Below are 24,424 nucleotides of genomic sequence, written 5' to 3'. Positions count from 1 at the left end.
GTAGAGTTACCTGAAAACATTGTGGAAATACATATTAAACAAAATTCAACTGTTTTCAAACAAATTTATTGAATATAGTTTTGAAAACTACATTAAAGTCTGTCTATATCTATAGTTTTTTGGCACGTAACCTTTACAAGGAGATTAGAAAATCAAGTGCCCAGTCAAACTGCTAACCGAGTATCTCAAATAACTTTTCTAAACAAGTACGCCGCAAACAAGTCGGCATAGTTTTCGCGGCTCGAAATTGTTTGGTAACCAGGAAACGTATCAAACAACTAAACGACCATTTCTGCCAAACACGCTTCCACACAGTTTACGGTGTCGGGTATAAGGACGGTGTGATGTCTCAAGCGAGCGGTTGCGGTTCGGGCTCCGGCTCCAGCAAACGGCCGGACGAAAAGGTCGAAACTGCGGGACGGCTCCTTAAACTGCCGCCCATCACCTATCCGAGGTACTGACACTACAATTTTACAATGGTATTTTAAATGTATTTATAATACGAATATGCCTTTATTATGGGCAAATTTCGATCGAAGAAATTGTTTTCAAAATAAGGTCAAAGGAAATAACTGTTAGGTGCTTTCAAAATTCAAGTCTAATATAGAACAAGAAATCACATTTTTAATTTCAATAATGTTGTATTTCTTGTTCTATAATGGTGTAATTAGTAAATGCTCCTTACATTTTGAGAAACACCTTTCAAAACATTTAACTTAACTAATACAGTCGACTCCCGTTAATTCGAAACTCGAGAGAGAGACTCTTAAAATATCTCGAATTATCTCGTGTTTAAAATATCAAATATCAGGAAGCTTTGTAAGGGGTCGAATGAGGCTCTTGCTTCCTTAACTGACACCTCTGCCAAAGGTTCTGATGTATCGTCCTCATCTTCATTGTCGCTTTTTTCGTTTGTATCTGTAGCAGATAAAATTTCGCCATCGGTTAGTGAACCTGAGGCAGCAAAATCTTCATCCACAAGTGATTCTGTTGCTGGTTCTTCGTCATCCGTAATTATTGGAAGATTTCCTGATCATTTATGATACCAGATATTTTGAAGCAGTTGAAAATCGTTGTTGGGGTGGTACAGGTCTCCATGCCTTGTCAATCAGTAAAATACCCGTCAGAAGCGTGATTTTCGCAGTTAGTTGCTTATTGAGAGGTTGTAAAAAGAGCTTAACAATTTTTTTGCGATAGAACGTCTTAAAATTATGGATGATCCCTTGGTCCAATGGTTGCAATTTAGAAGTTGTATTCGGTGAAAAGAAGTGGAGTTCTACGTTGGACAACGTAGGAAGACTGTTGTGGACAGTGCAATTGTCTAAAAAAGTTAAATTTTCCGCTTTTGTCGTTTCAAGTCTCCATTAACTGTTACAAACCAATTGTTAAAAAGTTCTGTCGTCATCAAAGCTTTTTTGTTCACTAAGGGTTTAAGTTTTTCTGACCCGTCCATATTTACTGCAAGTAAAACTGTTAACCACTCTTTACTATGTTTCATTAAGTGTCTTGTCCGGTAAAACGTTTGAAAAATAGGCCAGTTTCATCAGTGTAAAAATGTCTCGGGCATCATGGATTTCAAAGTCTTCAATTTACCATGCCATCCTAAGCAAACTACATCATTAACACTTCCATTTTCCCCACAAACTTTTTTAAACACAACTCCATTTCTCTTTCTGAAATTTGTAAGCCACCCTTTCACTTGCCGTCAAGTTTTTGATGCTTGTTGTCTACATTGTCTTAGCCAATTGACCAGGCTTTCTTCCAGATGAAGTAATTCACCTTTAGTAGTTCTTTTTTCTTGTGCTTTGTTATGGTTGAGAGAGTACTCAGAGGACTTAAATTCTTCTGTAACATCACTCTTCTTTTTACCTTCTTCTACTTTTTCGATTAACTTCTTCTTTTCAGTCAAGCATTTATACCTTTTAGGACTCACAACTAACACAAACTTTTAGTTAATCTGTATTCAACCAACGAAAGAGTAACAGTAACTGAAACTTAACTAAACAAACCAATTCGTGAAAAAGTGTGTGTCAAACTAATCATTACAAAAACAAAGGTTTGTGCACGATGATACAAGTTTGAACTTGTCTCCCTCTTTCTCTCTGCAACTTTGAATTGTCGAGTGTTGGTCGCGTCATTTTGTTATGTAGCGGTGATTTCTTCGTTCGAATTACCAAGTGCATAAAAATGTATTGATTTAGTTCGAAATATAAAGAGATTTTCTAAGGAACTCATGATAACTTTGAATTATGGAGAGGTTCGAATTATCGAAGGTGTCAATTAACAAAAGTAGACTGTATTAAGCTAATTCAATTGAGAACAAGAAATTTAAACTTATAATGCGACATTAGTCTTTTTATTAAGTGTTCTTTTACTGTGGAACTAAATTATTCAATAAATCTGATATATTTTATTTTCTTGTTCAATATTGAATTCTAAAATAGAAAAAGAAACTTAACTTTTAACAATGATATATGAAATTACATGTAACATTGTTTGCTGGTTGTATTTCTTTTTCTACAACAGTATATAAATAGGAAAAAATCTACTTACATTTTGCGGAGCAAATTTTAACAAAACATTTTAAACTGAAATAAATAAAGGTGTAACCATATTAACAACAAGTTGATTATCTGTGGCTACTAGATTTTTAAAATAATTTCTTACTAGATTTAAAAACACAATATTTTGATTCCCAATAAAAGTGATATCATGTTCATGCTTATCACAGATATTTAAGATTCTGCATATTGAATTATATCACCTTTATAACGTATTATAACATTCGTTTCATATAAAAAATCCTCAAAAATATTATACTTTTTCCAGAGATCCCGACATGATTCCTTTCCACATTCCACACAAATCCCTTATCGAGAAGATTGCCTACAAAAAAACACAACGTGAACCACTTGTAAGTACCGCATTTGTACCACACCCGCATTTTCTAAAGCTTTTCCATCGCTTCAGAGCGGATTTCTGGAGACCCAGAGAAACTTGGGAGTAAAAGATAAAACACGTACTCTTCCTTCAATAGTTTCAGAAGACAAAAAAGGAACTGTAAATGATCCAAATAAAATGTGATTTCATAAAAACCAACTCGTGTCTCATTTGTAGATCAAATTCGACTACAAAACCCTTCAGAAAGAGAAGGCGGCCAAGGGAATGAAAATTGTGGAACTTCATCCTGACAAAGACGAGATTGTGTTACCGCATCACAGATTACAAGGTGTCGCCTCCCAGGCCTACTGGATAAACACGATGAGGAACAAAACGGACGGTTCATTCGTTTATTTTACCTATATTGTGGACAATTCTTCGGAGAATTATTCTCCGTACGCTGTCAGGGAGGTCCCCTATTCGGAAGTGGACAAGAGCAACTTTTTCACGATGAGCTCGAAAGGCGTTTTACAGCACGTTGGCTACGAAACGATCTTCACACCTTTAGACCACTGGGAGGCTGAATATAACATGTACTGCAGGCTTATGAAGATCAAATCATTTTTTAATTTTCGCATGTGGAAGGGATTTTATGTTTGGCGGAAAGGTGACAATTAATTATACCATCGCATGACCTACAGAATGATGTCGGTTTTTTAGGAATTAAATACAGGAAGTATAGCACCGCTCAAAAGCACATCAATGAAAATTTGTACATACTGAATCCGATTTTGAGGGACGGCTTGCTAAACATTTTGCAAATGTGCGTCAAGATGACCGACATCATTTTCACCGACTCTTCAAACATTGTCGAACGTATGCTGTTTTACTTCATTGAAGATCAGGTTTTAACGATTTATTGTTGTACTGCAATACGTATATTCACAATGTACCCTGTATTACTTTAGATGAGAAAATTAGAAATAATCTCAGCAAAGATTGAGGAGTTTCGGGAGGTTGCAAAAGATGTTATATTAAGTGCTTGTTATGGTGCTTTAATGGCTAAAGGATTTCACGTGGACGAACGTAAACTTGAAGAATATAACAAAAGTAACTAAACCATTATTATTGTCTTAAATCATTTTAAAACACTTGTGAATTTTAGCCAAAAAGGGAAAGAAGAAAGAAATTTCTCACATCGAACAAGCCAACAAGAAGAAGTTTTGCTTTCGTTTAGCTTGGTAACTGTTATTGGTTGGGGGTAATAACTTGACATTTTTCTAATAATATTAATTTTCAGTTTTATAACCTTGTGTGATTATTTAATGGTAGACATGTTGCACAATTTGATTTTAGCTTCAATAGCTGAATTAATCAAGGCGTTTGAATCCCACTTGAAATTTCTGCCATCCAAAGAGGATATTAGGACCAAAAGTCTACAAGACGACTTGGAAGGACCTCGGCAACACGAACCATCGGTTTAAATATCACATTTGAATTGAAATTATTGATTGATTCATTGATGTATTTCAGCTGCCTTTAATTATTGCAACAGTTATGTTGACACCAGAAAAACTAAGTGTGGATCCACCAATGAAAGTCACATTGGATATCATTGAACAAATTATTGACCTATGGATCTTCAACGCCACCAAACTTCCTACTTTAGTAGGTGACGATGTCTATTTGGACTTTACAACGTTAGCAAACATTAGTTGTTATTAATTTTTTGTTAAATCGAACTTCTTTTTTAGGCCGGTGGTGAATTTAGTTGTATCGGAGAGAATTTGTGGCATGGGTCCAAGGTTGACGTTTTATTTGGGCATCGACAAGAATCTAGAAGACATGAGAGAAATCATGGCTAATTATATAAAACTGAATTACAGAGAAGCTTTAACTTACATCGAAAGATTCGATTATATAAGAAAGTTCTTCGGCGAAGACTTTGAAACAGGGAAGGAAGTTATCGAACAAGAGACTAGTAATTTTCATCACTTATTAATAACGAAATATTAAAAATGTTTACATTCGGTCTCTTTTGTAGATTTGGAATTATTTAGGAATTGGTGTATACGATACCACGATGAAATCGATACTATTAACAAAATAGTCGAGAAACAGTGTTTAGGTATCCTTTATCTGCAATTCCAGAACATGAAGGAGGAAGCGATGCCGGAACCGTTGAGACTTTTACAACTTGTCGAAAATGTTCTTCCGACTATTGGCAAACATAAAATAGATAAATTAATTGAAGACGTGGATGCTGCCCAAAATTATCTTTTAGAGAAACCGGTGGAAACTCCTGATTACGTGGCATATTTGGAGTATATTGAAAAAGCTGGAGCACTTGTTGATGAAATGGAAGTTGTCTTTGATTATTGCAAAGATTTGTATGATATTATGGAAGAGTTTGATATTAGGACTGCTCCTGAAGAAATCAGCAACTATTTGGGGATTAGTGTGACTTTAGGAAACTTAAGGAATTTGGTCGATAAGAAAACCGAAGAGACTCCCAGGATTATTAAGGACTTCAATGATCAACTCAACAAGGATATCAATGCCTTGTTACGGGAATTGGGAGTCATCAAAGATGAATGCATGGTATATTTAATTTAAATGAACTCATTGTTGCTACAGATATATTTTTCCAGCAACCGTGGTTGTACGACATCAACTCCAATATACAAGATGTGAAAGACTTTTTGGTTACCTTGTTGGATCGTTTGTTAGCGTGTCAAAATAGATCCCAAGAAATCAAAAACTATCAGAAACAATTTAGGGTACTACATAAAAATTATTTATTATTTAATCGTTTATTAATTGATTGTATTTGTAGCTTGAAGTGACAAGATTCGACATACTAGAAGAAGTAATGAATGATGTGAAATTAAGACAACTCTTGTGGGAGAGTGTGGAAACTTGGGCTACGACGATGGACGAATGGTACCACGCCGATTTCAACGAACTAAACGTGGAGGAAATGAATACGTTTGTCGCTAAGAACATAAAAAATATTACTCAGTTAGAAAAAGGTCTGCCTAAAAACTTAATTGTGCCCAAACTGCGTGATGATGTCGAAATTATGAAGAACAAAGTAAAGAGAACAAAATCAATCACTTTATTCACAATTATTGTTTTGTTATTAGCTTCCAGTGATCACGTACTTGAGAAATCCTTTCTTGAAACAACGTCACTGGATGAAAATCGAAAATATACTATCGTACAAATTCAAACCTGACGTACAAAATACCCTCGAAATTTTCGAAGACTTAAACTGTTTCAATTATCCAGATGACTTAATGGAAGTTGCGGGTCAAGCCAGCAGTGAAGCTGGTTTAGAAGCAATGCTCAAAAGAGTAAAATTTAATGTAATAGAGTGTATTAATTTGTAATTCCATTTATTCACAGGTGGAGGAGGCTTGGGAGACTTTGGAATTTCCTGTGGTGCCACACAAAGATTCGAAAGATGTTTATATTCTTGGTTCGCTGGAAGACGTGCAGGCAGTTCTGGACGAAACCACAATTACTGTTCTTACTATAGCCAGTTCGAGACACGTTGGACCGATCAAATCCAAAGTGGATGAATGGTTGACAAAACTTGATTTGTTTTCAAGAACCATGGTGAGATATTTAAATGTATTTGAATTATTTTTATATTTAGACTGTTGTAGGATGAGTGGACAATGTGCCAAACTAGCTGGATTTACCTCGAAATAATTTTTTCTGCACCCGACATCCAAAGACAATTGCCAAACGAGTCGAAACTGTTTTTGATAGTTGACAAATCTTGGAAGGATATAATGAGAAGGACGGCCAAAGTAATCACTGTTGTTTCTCTTTCTCAAAACTCCCTAGTGATTTTCTAATTGCAGATGCCTTTGGCCATGGAGTCAGCCATGTATCCCAATCTATGCGAAATTTTTAAGAAAAACAACGAACTCCTGGAACAAATCATGAAGTGTCTGGAATCATATTTGGAAACGAAAAGAGTGGCGTTCCCCAGATTCTATTTCTTATCCAACGATGAATTGTTGGATATTTTAGCGCAGACTCGAAATCCGCACGCCGTTCAGCCGCATCTCAGAAAATGTTTCGATGCAATAGCCAAACTGGAATTCGGTGTCAAATTAGCGGATGACACGCAGGAAACGGAAGGCAAAAAGAAACCTCCCGAACCGATTTTAACCACCGATATAGTCGCCATGCTGAGCCCGGAGGGCGAGAGAGTACCTTTGGGCAAGGGTTTGAAGGCGCGGGGAAACGTGGAAGACTGGCTGGGCAAAGTGGAGGAGTCGATGTTCACTTCGCTACGCAGAATCATGAAGTTCTCGTTGAATGATTACAGCACGAAAAAACGAACGGATTGGGTCGTACATCATCCGAACCAGATTATTTTGACCGTTTCTCAGATCATGTGGGCGAGGGGAGTGCACGAGGTATTCGACAGTGCTTCTCATGGTCCTCACGGCCAGCTACAGTCACACGCAAGCCATGGCACACCTTCACCGGCGGTTTTTAAGTTGATGGAACAATACGAACAAAAGTGTATTACTGTAAGATTTGTTTGTAATAATGGTTTTGTTTGGTTAAATAATTCAATTGTTTAGGATTTAAATAACTTGGCTATACTTGTAAGAAGTCAACTACCTCCAGTCACAAGAAAAATACTTATTGCCCTCATAACCATAGACGTCCATGCTAGAGATACTATTCACAACATGGTTTCTAATAAAGTACACGACAGGTAACCATCCATCAATAAAAAATAACTTTTTACATTCATTTTTTTACTTTTAGTCTATCTTTCGAGTGGCTAAAAGTTTTGCGTTACTATTGGGAAGATGACATAGATAATTGCTTGGCTCGAATGTCAAGTGCATATTACATCTACGGTTATGAATATTTAGGAGCTGGAGGAGTCTTGGTAATCACCCCTCTAACAGACAGATGCTACTTGTGTTTAATGGGAGCATTGCAATTGGATTTGGGTGGAGCTCCGGCCGGTCCTGCAGGTACTGGCAAAACAGAAACCACCAAAGACTTGGCCAAAGCGCTTGCCATTCAATGTGTGGTGTTTAACTGCTCAGAAGGCTTGGACTTCAAAATGATGGGCAGATTCTTCTCTGGCTTGGCTCAGTCAGGAGCCTGGTGCTGTTTCGATGAGTTCAACAGAATTGATATCGAGGTGTTGTCCGTTATTGCCCAGCAACTCATCACGATCAGGAACGCCAAAGCTGCAAGGTTGCAAAGATTTATGTTTGAAGGTCGAGAAATAAAACTGGTCAATAAGTGCGCCGCTTTTATTACAATGAATCCTGGTTACGCTGGAAGAACTGAGTTGCCTGATAATTTGAAAGCACTGTTCAGACCTATTTCAATGATGGTGCCAGATTATGGTACCTAATACCATTATTCTCCCTATCTCTCAAATCTACTGCAATTTATTGTTTCAGCATTGATTGCCGAGGTGATCCTGTACTCGGAAGGTTTCGAGTCGTCAAAAGTCCTCTCGGGAAAGATGGTGAATATGTATAAGTTGTGCAGCGAACAACTTTCTCAACAAGATCACTACGACTTCGGAATGAGAGCGGTGAAAAGTGTATTGGTGATGGCAGGCGCGTTGAAACGTGCCACTCCAGACAGAGACGAAGACGTAGTGCTAATTTGCGCCCTTCGTGACAGCAATTTGCCCAAATTTTTAACCGACGACGCCATTCTGTTCCAAGTTCAGTTTCATTTGTTGTTTTCGTGTAGAGTTGTGCTACTTTATGGATTTTTAAGGGCATCCTTGGTGATCTGTTTCCTGGAGTCGAACTACCGGAGTCAGATTATGGAGTATTCGAAGAGACAATTGTGCAAGTGATGGTGGACAACATTTTACAGCCAGAAAAGCCGATGATACTGAAAGTTTTGCAATTGTACGAGACAATGATTGTGAGATGGGGTGTTATGTTGGTAGGACCGACTGGAAGTGGAAAGAGTACCATACTTAATGTAAAACATAACATTAATCCATAATTCCATAATGTATTCAAAAACATTTTTAGACATTAAATTGGTCGTTGACTAAGATGCATGCAGACGACCATCGAGGTCCATATTATCACCCAGTTCACACCTACACCATCAACCCCAAAGCTGTGACAGCTGGTGAACTGTACGGCGAAGTCAATCCATTCACACTAGAATGGAAGGATGGATTGATGGGTTTAATGATGAGGACTGCCGTTAATGATACATCTGAGGATCATCAATGGATAGTTTGTGATGGACCAGTTGATGCCGTATGGATTGAAAATTTGAATACAGTCCTGGATGATAATAAAATGTTGTGCCTTGCCAATTCGGAAAGAATAAAACTAACACCTTATGTCCACATGGTCTTTGAAGTCCAAGATTTGGCTCAAGCTTCTCCTGCTACGGTCAGCAGGTATTATTTGATTAATTATAAAGAAAATTGACTTTTTTACAACAATAAAACTTTTCTAGATGTGGTATGGTTTACGTCGATCCTGACGACATAAAATGGATGCCATACGTCAAGTCTTGGATACAGAGATTGAATGAAAACCTAGTAAATCAAGAAATGAAAGATTTTATTTTGACGTTGTTCGAGTTTGCTGTAGCCGATGGTTTGGAGTTCATTAAAAAGTTCTGCGTCTACTCAATCAATCAAGTAGATATAGCTAAGGTGAAGGTGATTTGTAATTTGATGCAGAGCTATTTGCAAATACCCGGTGCGATGGAAAAAATCGGCGAAAAGAGCAAAGTGCGAATATTTTTGGGACAAACGTTTTTGGTTGCCTATATTTGGGGATTGGCTGGGAACCTTAAGCTTGATAGCAAGACTAAATTCGAAGCGTTTGTCAATAAAATTTTTGATGAACATTCAGATGCAAGGTAATGCATAATCATCCTCGAGTTATTCACATTGCTTGTCATAATGTTTTTGTTTTTTGTAGATTGCCTACTATAGCTGGTTTGTGGGACGTCTTCGTTGATGCTGTTGGTCATAAATTGGAAGTGTGGCAAAAAATCATACCGAATTTTGCTTATGATCCGGAACTACCATTTTTCGAGATGCTTGTTCCAACAATTGATACGATACGTTATGGTCATATTATGGAGCGATTAATCTACATTAACCATCCTGTACTTCTGACAGGAGACACTGGTATTTTTGTTCTCTTATTTTACTCGTTACGTTAATGTAATGTTTTTAAGGGGTTGGAAAATCGGTGGTGGCAAAAGAAGTCTTGGCAACGTTACACAATACGGGCAATTTTGTGCCAGTATCCATGAATTTTTCCGCTCAAACAAGCAGTTTTAGAACGCAGGAAATTATGGAGTTGAAATTGGACAAAAAGAGAAAGAATTTATTAGGAGCACCGATTGGGAAAAGAGTTATAATATTCGTGGACGATGTTAATATGCCAAAACTTGAAAGATACGGCGCTCAACCACCTATTGAACTTCTGCGACAGTTCTTGGACTATGGTGGTTTGTATGATAGAGAGAAATTGTTTTGGAAAACTATCCAAGATGTGGTGATAACGTCAGCGTGCGCACCACCTGGAGGTGGTAGGAACCCTCTCACACCAAGATTTGTGAGGCACTTTGGCACCTTGCTAATACCACCGCCAACAGAAATGTCGCTCAAAGCAATTTTTAAAGTAAAATTGTTTTTAACTTCTTTACTCACCTGTTTATTTGATAAATTAATTTTTTGTGCAGTCGATCCTGAAAGGTTTCCTGAACGACTTCTCCAACGCTATCAGAGATTTGGGCGACTCGATGATCAACGCCGCCGTCGACATTTATGACAGAATCGCAACAGATCTTTTGCCTACTCCTGCGAAGTCCCATTACGTGTTCAACTTGCGTGATCTGTCCAAATGTATTCAAGGTATCACGCAAGCCGACTCTGGAACAATGCGCGATGACAAGACAATGATGCGTCTCTTTTATCACGAGTGTTTGCGAGTTTTTCACGATAGATTGATCAATGTGGAGGACAAGTCATACTTTTATTTCTTGATGAAGGAACTATGCATTAGACATTTTGGTGGAGGGGTCGTCAAGTTGCCGGACGTACCTTTGATCACGGAGCCCCCATTGTTGTTGTTCGGTGATTTTTTGCATTTTGGAGCGGAGCAGGAAGATAGACTTTATGAAGAACTGACTGACGTTGACAAAATTAAGAGCGCTCTTTCTGTAAATTATTCGATTCTATTTATACATTCTATTAACTGTAAATTAACCGTTATAGGATTATTTGGAAGATTTCAATCTGTCGACTTCAAAGGAAATGAAACTTATATTTTTCATGGATGCGATAGAACATTGTGTTCGACTGGCAAGAATTTTACGAGCTGAGAGAGGAAATGCTTTGCTTGTTGGCGTTGGAGGAATGGGAAAACAAAGTTTGACGAAGCTTTCTTCACACGTCAACGCTTACAAGTAAAACTATTCTAATGATATATTATTTCATCGTAACCATCATCTTCTGCAGATGTTTCCAAATAGAACTAACAAGAAACTACGACCATAATTATTTCTTTGAAGACTTAAGGAAAATGTACAACGCAGCAGGATGTGAAAACATTAAGACGACATTTTTGTTCACAGACACACAAATAGTACAAGAGGAATTCTTGGAGGACATTAACAACATTCTAAACTCAGGTAAAAATCATCATCTTACACAATTTTTGGTTCTCAACAGTAATTTTAGGAGAGGTACCAAATTTGTTTGAAAGCGACGAATTGGAAAAAGTTATTAACTCTTCGAGAGAAGGGGCAAAAGCATCGGGAATCGACGAAGGAAACAGAGATGGTATTTTCGAATTCTTCATAAATAAAGTTAGAGCAAAGTTGCATCTCGTGCTTTGCATGAGCCCGGTAGGAGATGCGTTCAGACGTAGGTGCAGAATGTTTCCCTCTTTAGTGAATTGTTGTACGATCGACTGGTTCGATAAATGGCCTGAAGAAGCTTTGATTTCTGTCGCGCAAAATACTTTATTGTTTTTAGAAAATCAAAGTCTTGTTGAGAAACTCTCCGATATTTGTGTGCTAATGCATAAGGTAAGAGGTCTGTCAAAATTATTAATTGAATATTTAATTGATTTTACTTTATAATTTTAGAGCGTTGAGGACATGACAATCCGTTACTTCTTGGAAATGAAGCGTTATTACTATGTAACACCTAGCAGCTATCTGGAACTCATTAAACTATTTGAATCTTTGTTGGGTAATCGAAAGGAGACCATAAAACGAACTCGAGATAGAATCGCGAACGGATTAAAAAAAATCTATGAAACAAACGAAGTTATTGATTCCATGAAGGAAACTCTAATTGCCTTAGAACCGGAACTTGCTAAGAAATCAAAAGCGGCCGCCGAACTGATGGTATATCTTGAAAAGGAACAGAAAAGTGCGGATAAGGTTCGAAAAACTGTTCAAGCTGACGAAGCGGTTGCAAAGGTAAGAATTAAAAACTCTGTTATTAAAAGGTTTAAAATTGAATTCCAAAGGTGAAAGCAGAAGAAACTCAAGCAATTGCAGACGATGCACAAAGAGATTTAGACACCGCATTGCCGGCGCTTGAAGCTGCAATTCAAGCGCTTGCAGCGTTAAACAAGAATGACATTAATGAAATTAAGGCGTTTACGAGTCCACCTAAAATGGTCCAGTATGTTATGGAATCAGTTTGTATTTTATTAAATGCCAAGTAAGATTCTTTACTTGTTAATTATGTGTTGTTAAAGATGATTTTTTAGGACTACTTGGGATTCGGCCAAAAAAGTTTTGGGAGATGTCAAATTTTTACAAAAACTGCAGGAATACGACAAAAACAATATCAGTGAAACTATACAGAAAAAGCTCCAGTCGTATATTGTCAATCCAGATTTCATACCAGAGAAGATTGCCAACGTCTCCAAAGCCTGTAAAAGTTTGTGTATGTGGGTTAGAGCCATGGATACTTATGCGAAGGTCTTCAAAATAGTGGAACCCAAAAGAAAAAGGTAAATTTATATAATATACAGTCGACTCTTGTTAATTCAAACCTTCGGTAATTCGAACTAAATCAATACATTTTTATGCACTTGGCACGAACGAAAAAATTATCGTTACGTAACAAAACGAAGCATCAAACAATCGACAATTCAAAGTTGTCTTTGTGTTTGTAATGATTAGTTTGACACACACTTTAAGAATCCTCTGAGTACTCTCTCAACCATAATAAAGCACAAGGAGAAAAGTTATGCTGCCCAAACTGCTGGAGATCGGAAAAGAACTACTAAAGGTGAATTTCCTCGTCTGGAAGAAAAGCTGGTCATTTGGCTAAGACAGTGTAGAGGACAGAAAGTGTCTATTAGCGGACATTTGCTAAAGGAAAAAACAAAAGAGTTCACGTCTCCTCTAAATAGAGTTGTTTTTAAAAAAGTTTGTGGGGAAAGTGGAAGTGTGATGCAGTTTGCTTAGATTGGCATAGTAAATTGAAGAGTTTGATTAAAAACTATGATGCCAGAGAAATTTTTAATACTGACGAAGCTGGTCTAATTTTCCAATGTTTACCAGACAGGACGCTCACTTTTAAAGATAAAAAATGTCATGGGGGAAAATATAGTAAAGAGAGGTTGACAATTTTACTTGCAGTAAATATGAGCCGATCGGAAAAACTTGAAGCCTTAGTGATAGGAAAAGCAATAAAACCGCGATGTTTGAAAGGAGTGAAATCGTTTCCTACTGATTATTGTACTAACAAAAAAGCTTGGATGACGACAGAACTTTTTAACAATTGGTTTTTAACAGTTAATGGGGACATGAAACGACTAAGACAGACAATTTTACTCTTTTTAGACAATTGCACTGTCCACAACAGTCCTCCTTCATTGTCTAACGTAGAACTCTACTTCTTTTCGCCGAATACAACTTCCAAATTACAACCATTAAACCAAGGGATCATCCATAATTTTAAGACGTTCTATCGCAAAAAAATTGTTAACTACTTTAAAAAATCCGGTTTTATAAAAGACGATCAGGAAAATTTTCCTGTAATTACGGATGATGATGAACCAGCAATAAAACCACTGGTTGACATCAGCAGTGTGAGTTTTTCTGACTTTGCTCAAGTGGATGAAGATGTTGCAGTCTCAGATTCATTAACCGAAGGCGAAATTTTATCTGCGACAGATACAAATGAAAAAAGCAACGATGAAGATGAGAAAGATACATCAGAACCTTTGGCAGAGGTTTCAGTTAAGGAACCAAGAACCACATTCGACACCTTACAAAGCTTCTGTCTACAAAACGAAAGTGATGAAAAAACATTTCAGGCACTTTTTCTCTTAAAAAAATTTTTGAGCACTGTGAGCAGCAGCAATGTGCTTTGAAGCAAACCAATATAACAGAGTTCTTTCGAAGAATTAATTAATTTACATTATGAATATATATGAACCTCTTAACTTTTGTCATTCTTAAAGAATAGCAGTTAATAAATAATAATTGATTATCAACTCTCAATAATAAGAAGTTTTATATCTTATCTCTCAAAAATTTCGAACCATTTGATATTTCAAACACTCGATAATTCGTAATATTTCAAGAGTTCCCTGGAGTTTCGAATTAACGAGAGTCGACTGTATATGCATATATAGGAAGTAAACAATATATTTTTATTAATAAATTTAATAGGTTGCAAGAAGCTGAAAAAGAGCTAAACAAAACGATGACATTACTGCGAACGAAACAAAAAGAGTTAGCGGACGTGGAGGAGATGATTGCAGGCTTGGAGGCAACCTTTAACCAAACCATGCAGGAAAAGCAAGACCTGGCCGACCTGATGGAACTGACATCCAATCGTTTGAATCGAGCGGGACGCCTCAACATCGCACTAGGCGACGAACAGGCCCGTTGGGAGGAGAGCGTAAAAAATTTGGCTATTGAACTTCAAAACGCGGTGGGCGACGTGATGCTGGCCTCCGGTTGCGTCGCTTATCTCGGCGCTTTCACCAGCAACTACCGGCAGGTGTTGATGAAAACTTGGGAGAAAAAGTGCAAACAATATTCGATACCCGCATCTAGTAACTTCAGTTTGATCAACATATTGGCGGATCAGTACGAGATACGGATGTGGAACACGTTTGGGCTACCGCGTGATTTAATTTCCACAGAGAACGCGATCCTGGTTTCGCGGACGAGTAGATGGCCGTTGATGGTCGATCCGCAAGAACAGGCCAACCGCTGGATCAAGAACATGGAGGCGGAACGAAGGTTGCAGATTATCAAATTGACCGAGGGCAATTTTATGCGTACGATGGAAAATGCCGTTAGAATTGGATTGCCCGTATTGTTGGAGGAAGTTGGTGAAACGCTTGATCCAGTTTTGGAACCGATTTTGTTGCGGCAAGTATTTGTCTCCGTAAGTAGTTGTGATTTTTGGTCCAGCTTTTTGTTGTTGAACGTGTAAGCATTCTAGGGTGGAAGAACGTTAATACATTTGGGCGACTCTGATGTGGAATATGACATGAACTTTAAATTCTACATTACCACCAAACTGGCTAATCCGCATTATCTTCCAGAGATTTGTATTAAGGTTACGATTGTTAATTTTACCGTTACTCCTTCGGGACTTGAAGACCAACTCCTGGCGTAAGTCCTTTAAATAATTGTTGTAAGTACAATCTATGGTGGTAACATTTTTATCAACACAGAGACGTGGTAAGATTGGAAAGGCCCGATCTGGAGGATCAAAGAAATGAACTCGTGGTAAAAATTAACAGTGATAAGGCTCAGTTAAAATCAATCGAAGATAAAATTTTGTATCTCTTGTACCATTCTGAAGGTAACATTCTGGACGATGAAGAACTAATTGAAACACTAAACGAAAGTAAAGAAACTTCTGCAATAATTGAAGCTCGTTTGATTGAAACAGAAGCAACTGAAGTGAAAATCTCTGTGGCAAGAGAGAAATACAGGAACGTAGCTACAAAAGGTTCTGTGTTGTATTTCGTGGTAGCTAACTTGGCTGAAATTGACCCAATGTATCAGTTCTCCCTTAAATACTTCAACCAAGTTAATATACTTAGTTTTATAAATCTCCTCAGATTCTTTAATTTTAAATTGCAGATCTTCAACAACGTAATTATAATAAGCGAAAAAAGCAAAAATTTGGATAACAGATTGAACATTTTACACAAGGAGATAACATTGGCTGTTTACACGAACGTGTCAAGAGGATTATTTGAACGTCACAAACTGGTTTTCAGTTTCATGTTGAACGTGGCGATCTTCCAAAATTTGGGTTTAATAAATGATAGTCAATGGAACTATCTTCTTAGAGGACCTATTGGTTTTAAGGGTCCGTGCTCACCAAAACCGGATGTCCAATTGATCACTGATCAGATGTGGTTGTCTGCTAATTATTTGGCGACTATGTTCCCAAAGTTTAAAAAACTATTGCCGGAGATTACCAAAGTGATTGAACTAAAGATTGGCGAATTCTACTTGGTAACAATCGTTACGTTATGTTGTTACTTGTGTATAGATTGACCGTTTTAGAGCATACAATTACATACGAATCACATGAGTCGTATTGACTGGAATGAAGAATTGGATGATTTTCATAAACTAATGCTGATCAAGTGTTTGAAAGAGGAGAAACTAGTATTTGCCATTACCGAGTTTGTACGAACTAAAATGGGACAAGTTTTCATTGAAAGCCCCCAAATATCTATAAAATTGCTGTAACTATACTTTTAACACTTCTTTCGATGTAATGAATATAATTGACTGACTTTTTTACAGTTATCAAGACACATCAAACTCTGTTCCGCTGATATTTATCTTGAGCACAGGTTCAGATCCATTCGCATCCTTTCAAAGATTCGCAGCCGACATGGGCTTCAAAGACAAAGTCAAGTCCATATCGTTGGGACAAGGTCAAGGGCCAGTTGCCGAGAAACTAATAGACGAAGCCCTGGTTGTTGGTGATTGGGTTTTCTTGCAGAATTGCCATTTGGCCACATCTTGGATGTTGTCGTTGGAGCGAATTGTGCTGAGAATAGCAGAAGATGCAGGGAGAGTGAATTTGATGTTCAGGTTGTATATGAGTTCAATGCCTTCAAAGGCGTTTCCGGTGTCGGTGCTCCAGAATTCTGTTAAGGTGACCAACGAACCGCCCAAAGGCTTAAGAGCGAACATCAAAAGAGCTTTCACCGATATGCTAGAGGACTTCTTCGAAGATCATCGTAAATCGGTTTCTTTATTTTTTGTGAATTTTGATAACGTTGTTTTGTGTTTTTAAGCTTTGAATCAAGACTGGAAGACCATGTTGTTCGGCATTTGTATGTTCCATGCCACTATTCAAGAGAGAAAGAAGTTCGGACCACTTGGTTGGAATATAGTGTATGAGTTCAATGATTGTGATCGAGACTTTGCTTTCAATACCTTGAAAATGTTCTGTGCTGAAGGAACAATCCCTTGGGATGCTTTAGAATATCTGACTGGTATTTTCTGGTATATTACTATAAAGCAGAAATTCAAAGTCGCTTTTTTAGGTGAAATTACATACGGTGGAAGAGTGACAGATTATTGGGATTTGAGATGTTTGAAGACTATTCTGAAAATCTTCTTTTCTCCCGTAATCCTCCAACCCGGTTACAGATATTCAAAGTCGGGAACGTATTATTGTCCGGCATTTGAAAAACTGGAGGAGTACAGAAGTTTTATAGAAGGATTGCCTATAATTGAAGAGCCAGAAATATTTGGCATGCATGAAAATGCCAACATTGCATTTCAAGTATTTTATAGGGCCTTTTAAACTAATTCTAGTTTTAACAACTATATTTTAGAATAAAGAGACGCAAAACTTGTTGGTTACAATAATGGAAAGTCAACCTTCAAGTGGAGGAGGCGGAGAAGGTGTATCAACCGATGACATAGTTTATGAATTAGCTGAAACTATAATCGCCACGATTTTAACTAAAATACCCGACGAGGAATTCAATATACATCTTTTCAAGGTACACTCCTCCATTAAAACAGCCACAATTGTAATTTAAAGAATTGCAGAGAGATGACAAAGGTCGTCTGCCTTCTCTAACAACAGTACTGACCCAAGAAGTGGACAGATACAACAAACTACTGGTAATAATCCACAGCTCGTTGGATCAGTTGAAGAAAGCCATTAAAGGTTTTGTGGTGATGTCAGATGCGCTGGAGGAAGTTTTCAAAGCATTCATGAACAACCAGGTCCCAAAAATGTGGACGGAGAAGGCGTACAACTCGTTGAAAAGTCTGGGGAGTTGGGTTCACGATTTGGCTATGAGGCTCGATTTTATTTCTGTTCGTTTTTCATTTAGTTATTAATGCTGGAAATACTTTGAATGAGTTTGGTTTTTCTTTTAGATTTGGTTCAGATCTGGGCCGCCCGTTTCTTACTGGATATCGGGTTTTTATTTTCCTCAAGGGTTTTTAACTGGTACTCTCCAAACGCATGCCAGAAAATATAATTTACCTATTGATGAGTTAAGATTTGATTTTCTTCCGAAGGCTACTTATTTGGAACAGGAAGAACTTTATAAAATACATACATCCGAAGGGAAAGAGGTAGATTTGTTACATTCAAAAATGGATTGTTTCAGTTAATGTTTTAGATATACACGATGTATCGCCCATTAAAATTTCCTCACGATGGAGTGATTATTCATGGACTTTTCGTTGATGCGGGAAGGTGGGATTCTGATGCTCACAAACTTGTTGACGCCAAACCAGGTAACAAAACATGTTCATAAAACTTTTAATAACACTTTTATTTTATTTTAGGCGAAATAAATCCTCCATTAGTGGCAATAGCGTTTGAGCCAACAACAACCCTCTTAGAGAAAAATAGATATCCAGCCCCTTTGTACAAAACATCAGTCAGAGCTGGAACTTTATCGACAACTGGGCACAGTACAAATTTTGTAATTGCTATTCTACTTAATTCCGCATTTCCTCCGAACTATTGGATCCTTAAAGGAACTGCGTTACTCACTCAAATTACTGATTAATATATATCATATTGTTATAGTTTTTTAGGAATAAATTAAGGTTTTTCAACAATTGTGTTCATTTACAGCCGGCTCTTGTTAATTCAAACCTAATGTTACTCTTTCGTTGGTTGTATACAGATTAAATAAAAGTTTGTGTTAGTTATGAATCCTAAAAAGTATAAATGCTTGACAGAAAAGAAGAAATTGATCGAAAAGGTAGAGGGAAGTGAGAAGCAAAAAATGATGTTGCAGAAGAATTCAAGATTCCTCTGATTACTATCTCAACCATAACAAAGCACAAGGAGAAAATTTATACTGCTCAAACTGCTGGAGTACAGAAAAGAACTACTAAAGGTAAATTTCCTCGTCTGGAAGAAAGCCTGGTCATTTGCCTAAGAATTGAAGACTGAATAAAAACTATGATGTCCGAGATATTTTTAATACTAACGAAACTGGCCTAATTTTCAAATGTTTACCGGACAACACGCTTAATTTTAAAGATGAAAAATGTCATGGTAAAGAGAGGTGGACAGTTTTATTTGCAGTAAATTTTGACGCATCGGAAAAACTTAAAGCCTTAGTGATAGGAAAAGCAGTGAAACCGCGATGTTTCAAAGGAGTGAAATCGTTTCCTACTGATTATCGTGCCAACAAAAAAGCTTGGATAACGACAAAACTTTTTGTCTTTTAACAGTTATTGGGGACATGAAATGACAAATGCAGAAAATTTTACTCTTATTAGATAATTGTATTGTCCTCCTACATTGTCCAACGTAGAACTCTATTTCTTTAAGCAGAATACATATTCCAAATTGCAACCATTGGACCAAGGGATCATAATTTTAAGACGTTCTATCGCAAAAAATTGTTAAGCTCGTTTGACAATCTCTCGACAACTAGCTAACTGCGAATATCACGGTTTTGACGGGTATTTTACTGATTAACAAGGCATGGAGAGCTGTAACACACTTAACGATTCTCAACTGATTCGAAAAGTCACTAGTCGACATCAGCGAACCATTTGATATTTCAAAGACTCGATAATTCGTCTCTCAAGTTTTGAATCAACGAGAATCGACTGTATTTATTAATAAAAGACGAATAAAGCAAAATATTTAATATAATGCAAAAACAAAAAAGTAACATTAATTATATATACATATAAACTTTGAAAATACATATGAGTATATAAAATTTTGACAGCAAATGGAATGTATAATTGCAAAATGTTAAAAGGCATCTAATACAGTCTTCATAAAATATTTATGTATAGCGATGAAAGGCGTTTTCAAGCACCGTGTACACTCTTAATCTTATAAGTATTTTAAAAGCGTGTGTTATGATGGTGAAACTAACGTTTCCTGGATATGCAAAATTTCAGAAGGCAAACATTCCCTGTAAGATATACGAGATTCGGCTGAAAAATCCGTGTAAACATTCATAAAGTTAATCGCTAAAATTACTTCCAACGGTAAATCAGTTGTTTTGCCACTAAAACTAAAATTATTACTCAATACAGTTTATAAAATTGATTAATACACATACTTAAGGTTTTGTTTAGTTAATTGCATAATGAAATTCGAAAACAATCGAATAAAATTGTGATTAATATCGGTGTGAAACTGTTTTAAGATTGTGTGAATTGATACAGCAAATGCGGTTCCATCCAACTGATCCGGTTGTCTCTTACTTATATTGCCTAAAATGAAATAATTAAGTATAATTTAATAATTTACAGATTAAAACATTTACTTGTGTTCTTTGGTAAGAAAAGTTTAGGCAGATTTCCTATGACGAAAACAAACAATGCCACAGAATAATTGATGTTGTTCTTCGACGTTACATAAACCTTCTTGAAGGGATTGTTTAATCCAGCGTAATCGAAATAACTGGACAATGTATATAATAAATCACTCGTCGGTTCGAAACGTTCGTTTTTAATGTCTAGTAGTATGGCTCTAAAAATGATAAACCAAAAATCTATTAATTCCATTTAAAAACCAACAGGAAACGTGCATACTTATTTAAAGTTTTTAGAGAGGATTCCAAATTTTTCGCATTGAATTTGCAGGATTTGTTTAAATGAAACGCGATTAAATTTCTTAATAACTGAAGGTGTCCGATTAACAAAGAATAATCCAAAAATTCCGTCCATATTTTTGTAGTTTTACTGACTTGAGTTTGATAGAACTTGGTCGGGTTTTGGATATCGTCCGTTTGTTTAAAATCATTATACACTGTTGTCATCACCGAATTAAAATGATTGTGTTTTATATTTTTGTTTTCCAATATTGCTATAAAATAAATAAATTGTAATATTATTTATTAATATAAAAAGTTATTAAATATTAACCTGTAATTTTTTGCAAGTTAGTAACAATCATAAAAGAAAACAATCTATCTAATCCGGCAAGTCCTGCTATTTCAATTGCTGAAGCAATCAATCCAATTATCTCTTTATTAAATACTGGTTTATGAGTTTTTATGTCATACCAAGTTGAAGTTTGCATTAAATATACGGAAGTTCTGGAAATTAATTATTAAGTATTATTAATAGAAGAAATTGTTTTCATAACTTATTTACCTGGGATCAGTAATCCTAATCAATTCTCTAGCAAGCCTGCCAATAAAGTTTTCGCTTATGGCATCACTTTTAGGATAATACGGGATGGGAACATGTTTATTCTGGTAAACACTTTGCCAATTATGCACCTTATTCCTTAGAAACCCGTTACATTCTTGTTCTACGTTATAATTAATTATCCTCGTCACTTCTTCTTGCCATATTTTTAGACCGTTCAAATTAATATAATCCTACAAATAAAATTTGATGTTTTGTGTGTTTTTTAGAACTTTCCAGGGTCTTACTTGTATATATTCAAAAGATTTCTTATAACCATCCATAATAAGTCCTAAAGATTTAACTTTCTGCTCCAACTCCTCCGGTTTGAACCTTGGACTGAATGTTAATTCAGTATGTAAAGCTTTCGAAATATGTTGCACCAATTCTTTGCGAATTCCATCTTCCAGTAGTTTTTTAGGATCCAAGCAAACCACTCCCACCAACGTACTTTTCATCATCCTCATACCTTCATAAGATAAATTAACAATAAAAATGGTTGTTTCAGTCTCAATGGCAATAACAACATTTACCTTGACTAAAAACTGAAATTGAATGGGTAAGTTCGGCAAATTCGAATCTTTCGTTTAACTGCGCATAATCCTTGATTTTGTCCTTATCCAATCTGGTAGGAATTTCCCTTAAAACTGAGGTTTGCATTTCAATAATTCTCGCCAATTTTTGAAACATCATGTGCGGGATAATTTGCAACACCTTCCTGACGTATATTTCCAACTCGCTACTGTAATACTGCGACACCGAAATCAGATCCTCGCTGCGAGCCTGGTTGATCCTTAACAGCGGTATTTCCAGAGCCGAAGCCAGTTTTAGAAAGACAGCCCTCAACTTTATAACCAACGTTGGTTCTTTTTTGATCCCCATTTGCATTATGGGGGTGTAGGCATCGATTAATTCCCACGCGTAACTAATATCGCCGATGATTTGCAGGTTGATCAGGACGTCCTCTTTGATGTTCATGTTCCTGACCATTTGGTGCATGTCCTTCCTGGTCTCACTCAAGAACTGTATGATTTGCATGTTGGATTCAAGTTGATGGAACTCTTGCACCTCCTCCAACGCTTGAATCAACTGCACTAATTTGATGGTCGATCCGGAATCTGTTTGGTCTAAACTGTTGACTTGATTGGAAATTTCTAAGAACCACTTTTCTAAATTTTCGTTCTTTTGGACACGCGACAGAGGCACGTTACCGCTGAACACCTGCGAAAGTTCCTGCAAACTTTTATAGCTCGACGTTTTCAGCTCTCGCCAGTGTTCCTCTTTTTCAGTCAGGAGAGTTTTAAACGTTTCCTTGCACGTTAATTCCAATTGGGCGGTGTTCAATAGTAGTTTAAAAAGTTGGACCGGTTCACATTTAGACTCGCTAACGATCAATTCACGTAGTTGTTTAAGTTTTTTGATTTTGTCCTGTTTGCCAGGCTTAAGGATTGTGTGCAACATCAGCCACCTTACTGTTACATTACAGTCTCTTAAAGTGCTAACGATATTGTTTATGTCTTTTAAAAGTGTTTCTTTGGTGATATTGCCTTCTTTTAGTAACAAATTAGTGGTTTTTAAGAGAGTTGAAACACCAGCACCGAAACTACTAGCGTATTCCTTAACATTTACCAATTCCAAAGTGTTGTTTAAGGCGAGTTTGGCAGCTTTGAAAGGTTCCCAATTTTCGGCCAAGTTTAAAGTGGCACCCATGTACAAAGAAATTACCCAATTGTCGGGGAAAAACTTGTCGACGATTTCACGCATTATCGCCGTTTGGGAATGTAAAATGTTCGGAGAGAAAAATAAGCAGACATACAACATAGAAGCTTGCGTTGCTAAAGCGGTGCTTCTGTGTTTCGGTACGGGATAAACGGAAGTTTGATTGTATATGTCGTCTGAACGTAATCTACCTATTACCATATCGATGTAGGTTGCATTTATAGGAACACGTCTAAAAAAGTTATGCTAATATTTAACGTATTACAGGAAATAAGTTAATAAATTACTTGAAATACTCTTCTGGATAATTGGCTGGTTTTTTGTTTGTATTAAAGCCAGTGTCTCTGAGAAGTTTGCAAACTTCATCTATACTACTTTGCGTGTCACGTCTTTGAGGAGTGTAACGGTAATAAGAAACTAATAAACGTTCCCGAATTATTCCTTCAATGTGAGCATCAACAGTTAGTAACATAAGACCATACAAATATAATGCCTCACACTAAAATGTATGTTAACTAAGGACATGCAAAAAAATAAGAAAAAACTGTTTTCTTATTTACCAGAAGCTGTTTTCCTTCCATATCCAAAAACACATTGTCGAGAGTCTGGTGAATGAACAAACCATCATCAAGCTCTTCTAAAAAGTGGTTTAAATCTGTAATATAAGTGTGAATACTTTCGAAGGCTAAATAAAATCTGTTTATTATTTCAATGTGGTTGTCCCTAAATTCTTCATCAAGTTCTCTTAAAGTCTAAAAAATAGTTACTAGATAAAAAGTTACTATAATTAATTAGAAAAATATACTTCTGAACTATCAATTTTGATGTCTTGAGCTTCAGCATTCTTAAAATAATTATAATCCAATATAATATCGGCATATTTCTGTACATCTTGTTTGGTTTCAAGCCTTAAAACAAACAAGTTTTTATATTTATTTAACTACAAAATAAAATTAAATTTAACTTATAAATATTAGGAATATAATCTTTTAAACGTAAGAGCTCAGCAATTATGGCGTTTCCACGTGAAACAAGTTGCAATATAGTTTGTCCACATGCATTATTTTCGGCCAAAAAATTATTATCGTTCATTTTTATATTTATCGTTTGTCACATCACGAATCTTTGAGGTTATATATTATGTGTCAAAAACAGCTGATTGACGACA

At 36.5% G+C, this 24,424-nt stretch overlaps 2 protein-coding genes and 1 long non-coding RNA gene across 4 annotated transcripts; 1 reads left to right on the top strand and 2 right to left on the bottom strand.

Moving 5' to 3' along the window:
- Positions 1-44: 44 nt before the first annotated feature.
- LOC126264612 (uncharacterized) lies at positions 45-2,690 on the bottom strand. The gene is made up of 2 exons (XR_007547298.1): positions 2,554-2,690; positions 45-463 (listed from the first exon to the last, which is right to left on the bottom strand). It is a non-coding gene; the product is annotated as an uncharacterized LOC126264612 (long non-coding RNA).
- On the top strand, positions 51-18,987 carry LOC109594039 (dynein axonemal heavy chain 6). Its single transcript, XM_049963138.1, has 45 exons — positions 51-454; positions 2,830-2,914; positions 2,971-3,060; positions 3,118-3,547; positions 3,601-3,785; positions 3,849-3,990; positions 4,046-4,121; positions 4,181-4,358; positions 4,414-4,580; positions 4,635-4,861; positions 4,925-5,481; positions 5,532-5,660; positions 5,717-5,974; positions 6,027-6,236; positions 6,289-6,501; positions 6,552-6,698; positions 6,753-7,433; positions 7,488-7,624; positions 7,678-8,276; positions 8,334-8,605; positions 8,662-8,874; positions 8,928-9,310; positions 9,370-9,780; positions 9,843-10,054; positions 10,105-10,553; positions 10,615-11,094; positions 11,150-11,340; positions 11,393-11,565; positions 11,615-11,964; positions 12,025-12,363; positions 12,414-12,610; positions 12,660-12,905; positions 14,578-15,304; positions 15,362-15,534; positions 15,597-15,957; positions 16,012-16,392; positions 16,444-16,628; positions 16,690-17,132; positions 17,190-17,390; positions 17,442-17,683; positions 17,736-17,906; positions 17,956-18,228; positions 18,292-18,492; positions 18,540-18,657; positions 18,709-18,987. Exons 1-45 carry the CDS (start codon positions 345-347, stop codon positions 18,933-18,935), a joined length of 12,240 nt encoding a protein of 4,079 aa, XP_049819095.1. The 5' UTR covers positions 51-344; the 3' UTR covers positions 18,936-18,987.
- A 1,032-nt stretch (positions 18,988-20,019) lies between these two features.
- LOC109594043 (WASH complex subunit 5) lies at positions 20,020-24,418 on the bottom strand. Of its 2 annotated transcripts, none has more exons than XM_020009203.2 (12): positions 24,221-24,418; positions 24,062-24,164; positions 23,817-24,008; positions 23,544-23,755; positions 22,071-23,488; positions 21,786-22,006; positions 21,502-21,731; positions 21,271-21,443; positions 20,938-21,211; positions 20,670-20,875; positions 20,463-20,616; positions 20,020-20,414 (listed from the first exon to the last, which is right to left on the bottom strand). In XM_020009203.2, exons 1-12 carry the CDS (start codon positions 24,346-24,348, stop codon positions 20,255-20,257), a joined length of 3,471 nt encoding a protein of 1,156 aa, XP_019864762.1. In that variant the 5' UTR covers positions 24,349-24,418; the 3' UTR covers positions 20,020-20,254. The 2 variants fall into 2 exon arrangements, with proteins under 2 accessions (XP_019864762.1, XP_019864763.1); XM_020009204.2 differs by having other exon boundaries at positions 20,020-20,408.
- Positions 24,419-24,424: the final 6 nt, after the last annotated feature.

This window comes from Aethina tumida, chromosome 2 (assembly GCF_024364675.1).
Source record: "Aethina tumida isolate Nest 87 chromosome 2, icAetTumi1.1, whole genome shotgun sequence".
Lineage (NCBI taxonomy): Eukaryota > Metazoa > Arthropoda > Insecta > Coleoptera > Nitidulidae > Aethina > Aethina tumida.
This window is presented reverse-complemented; position numbering and strand designations above follow the sequence as displayed.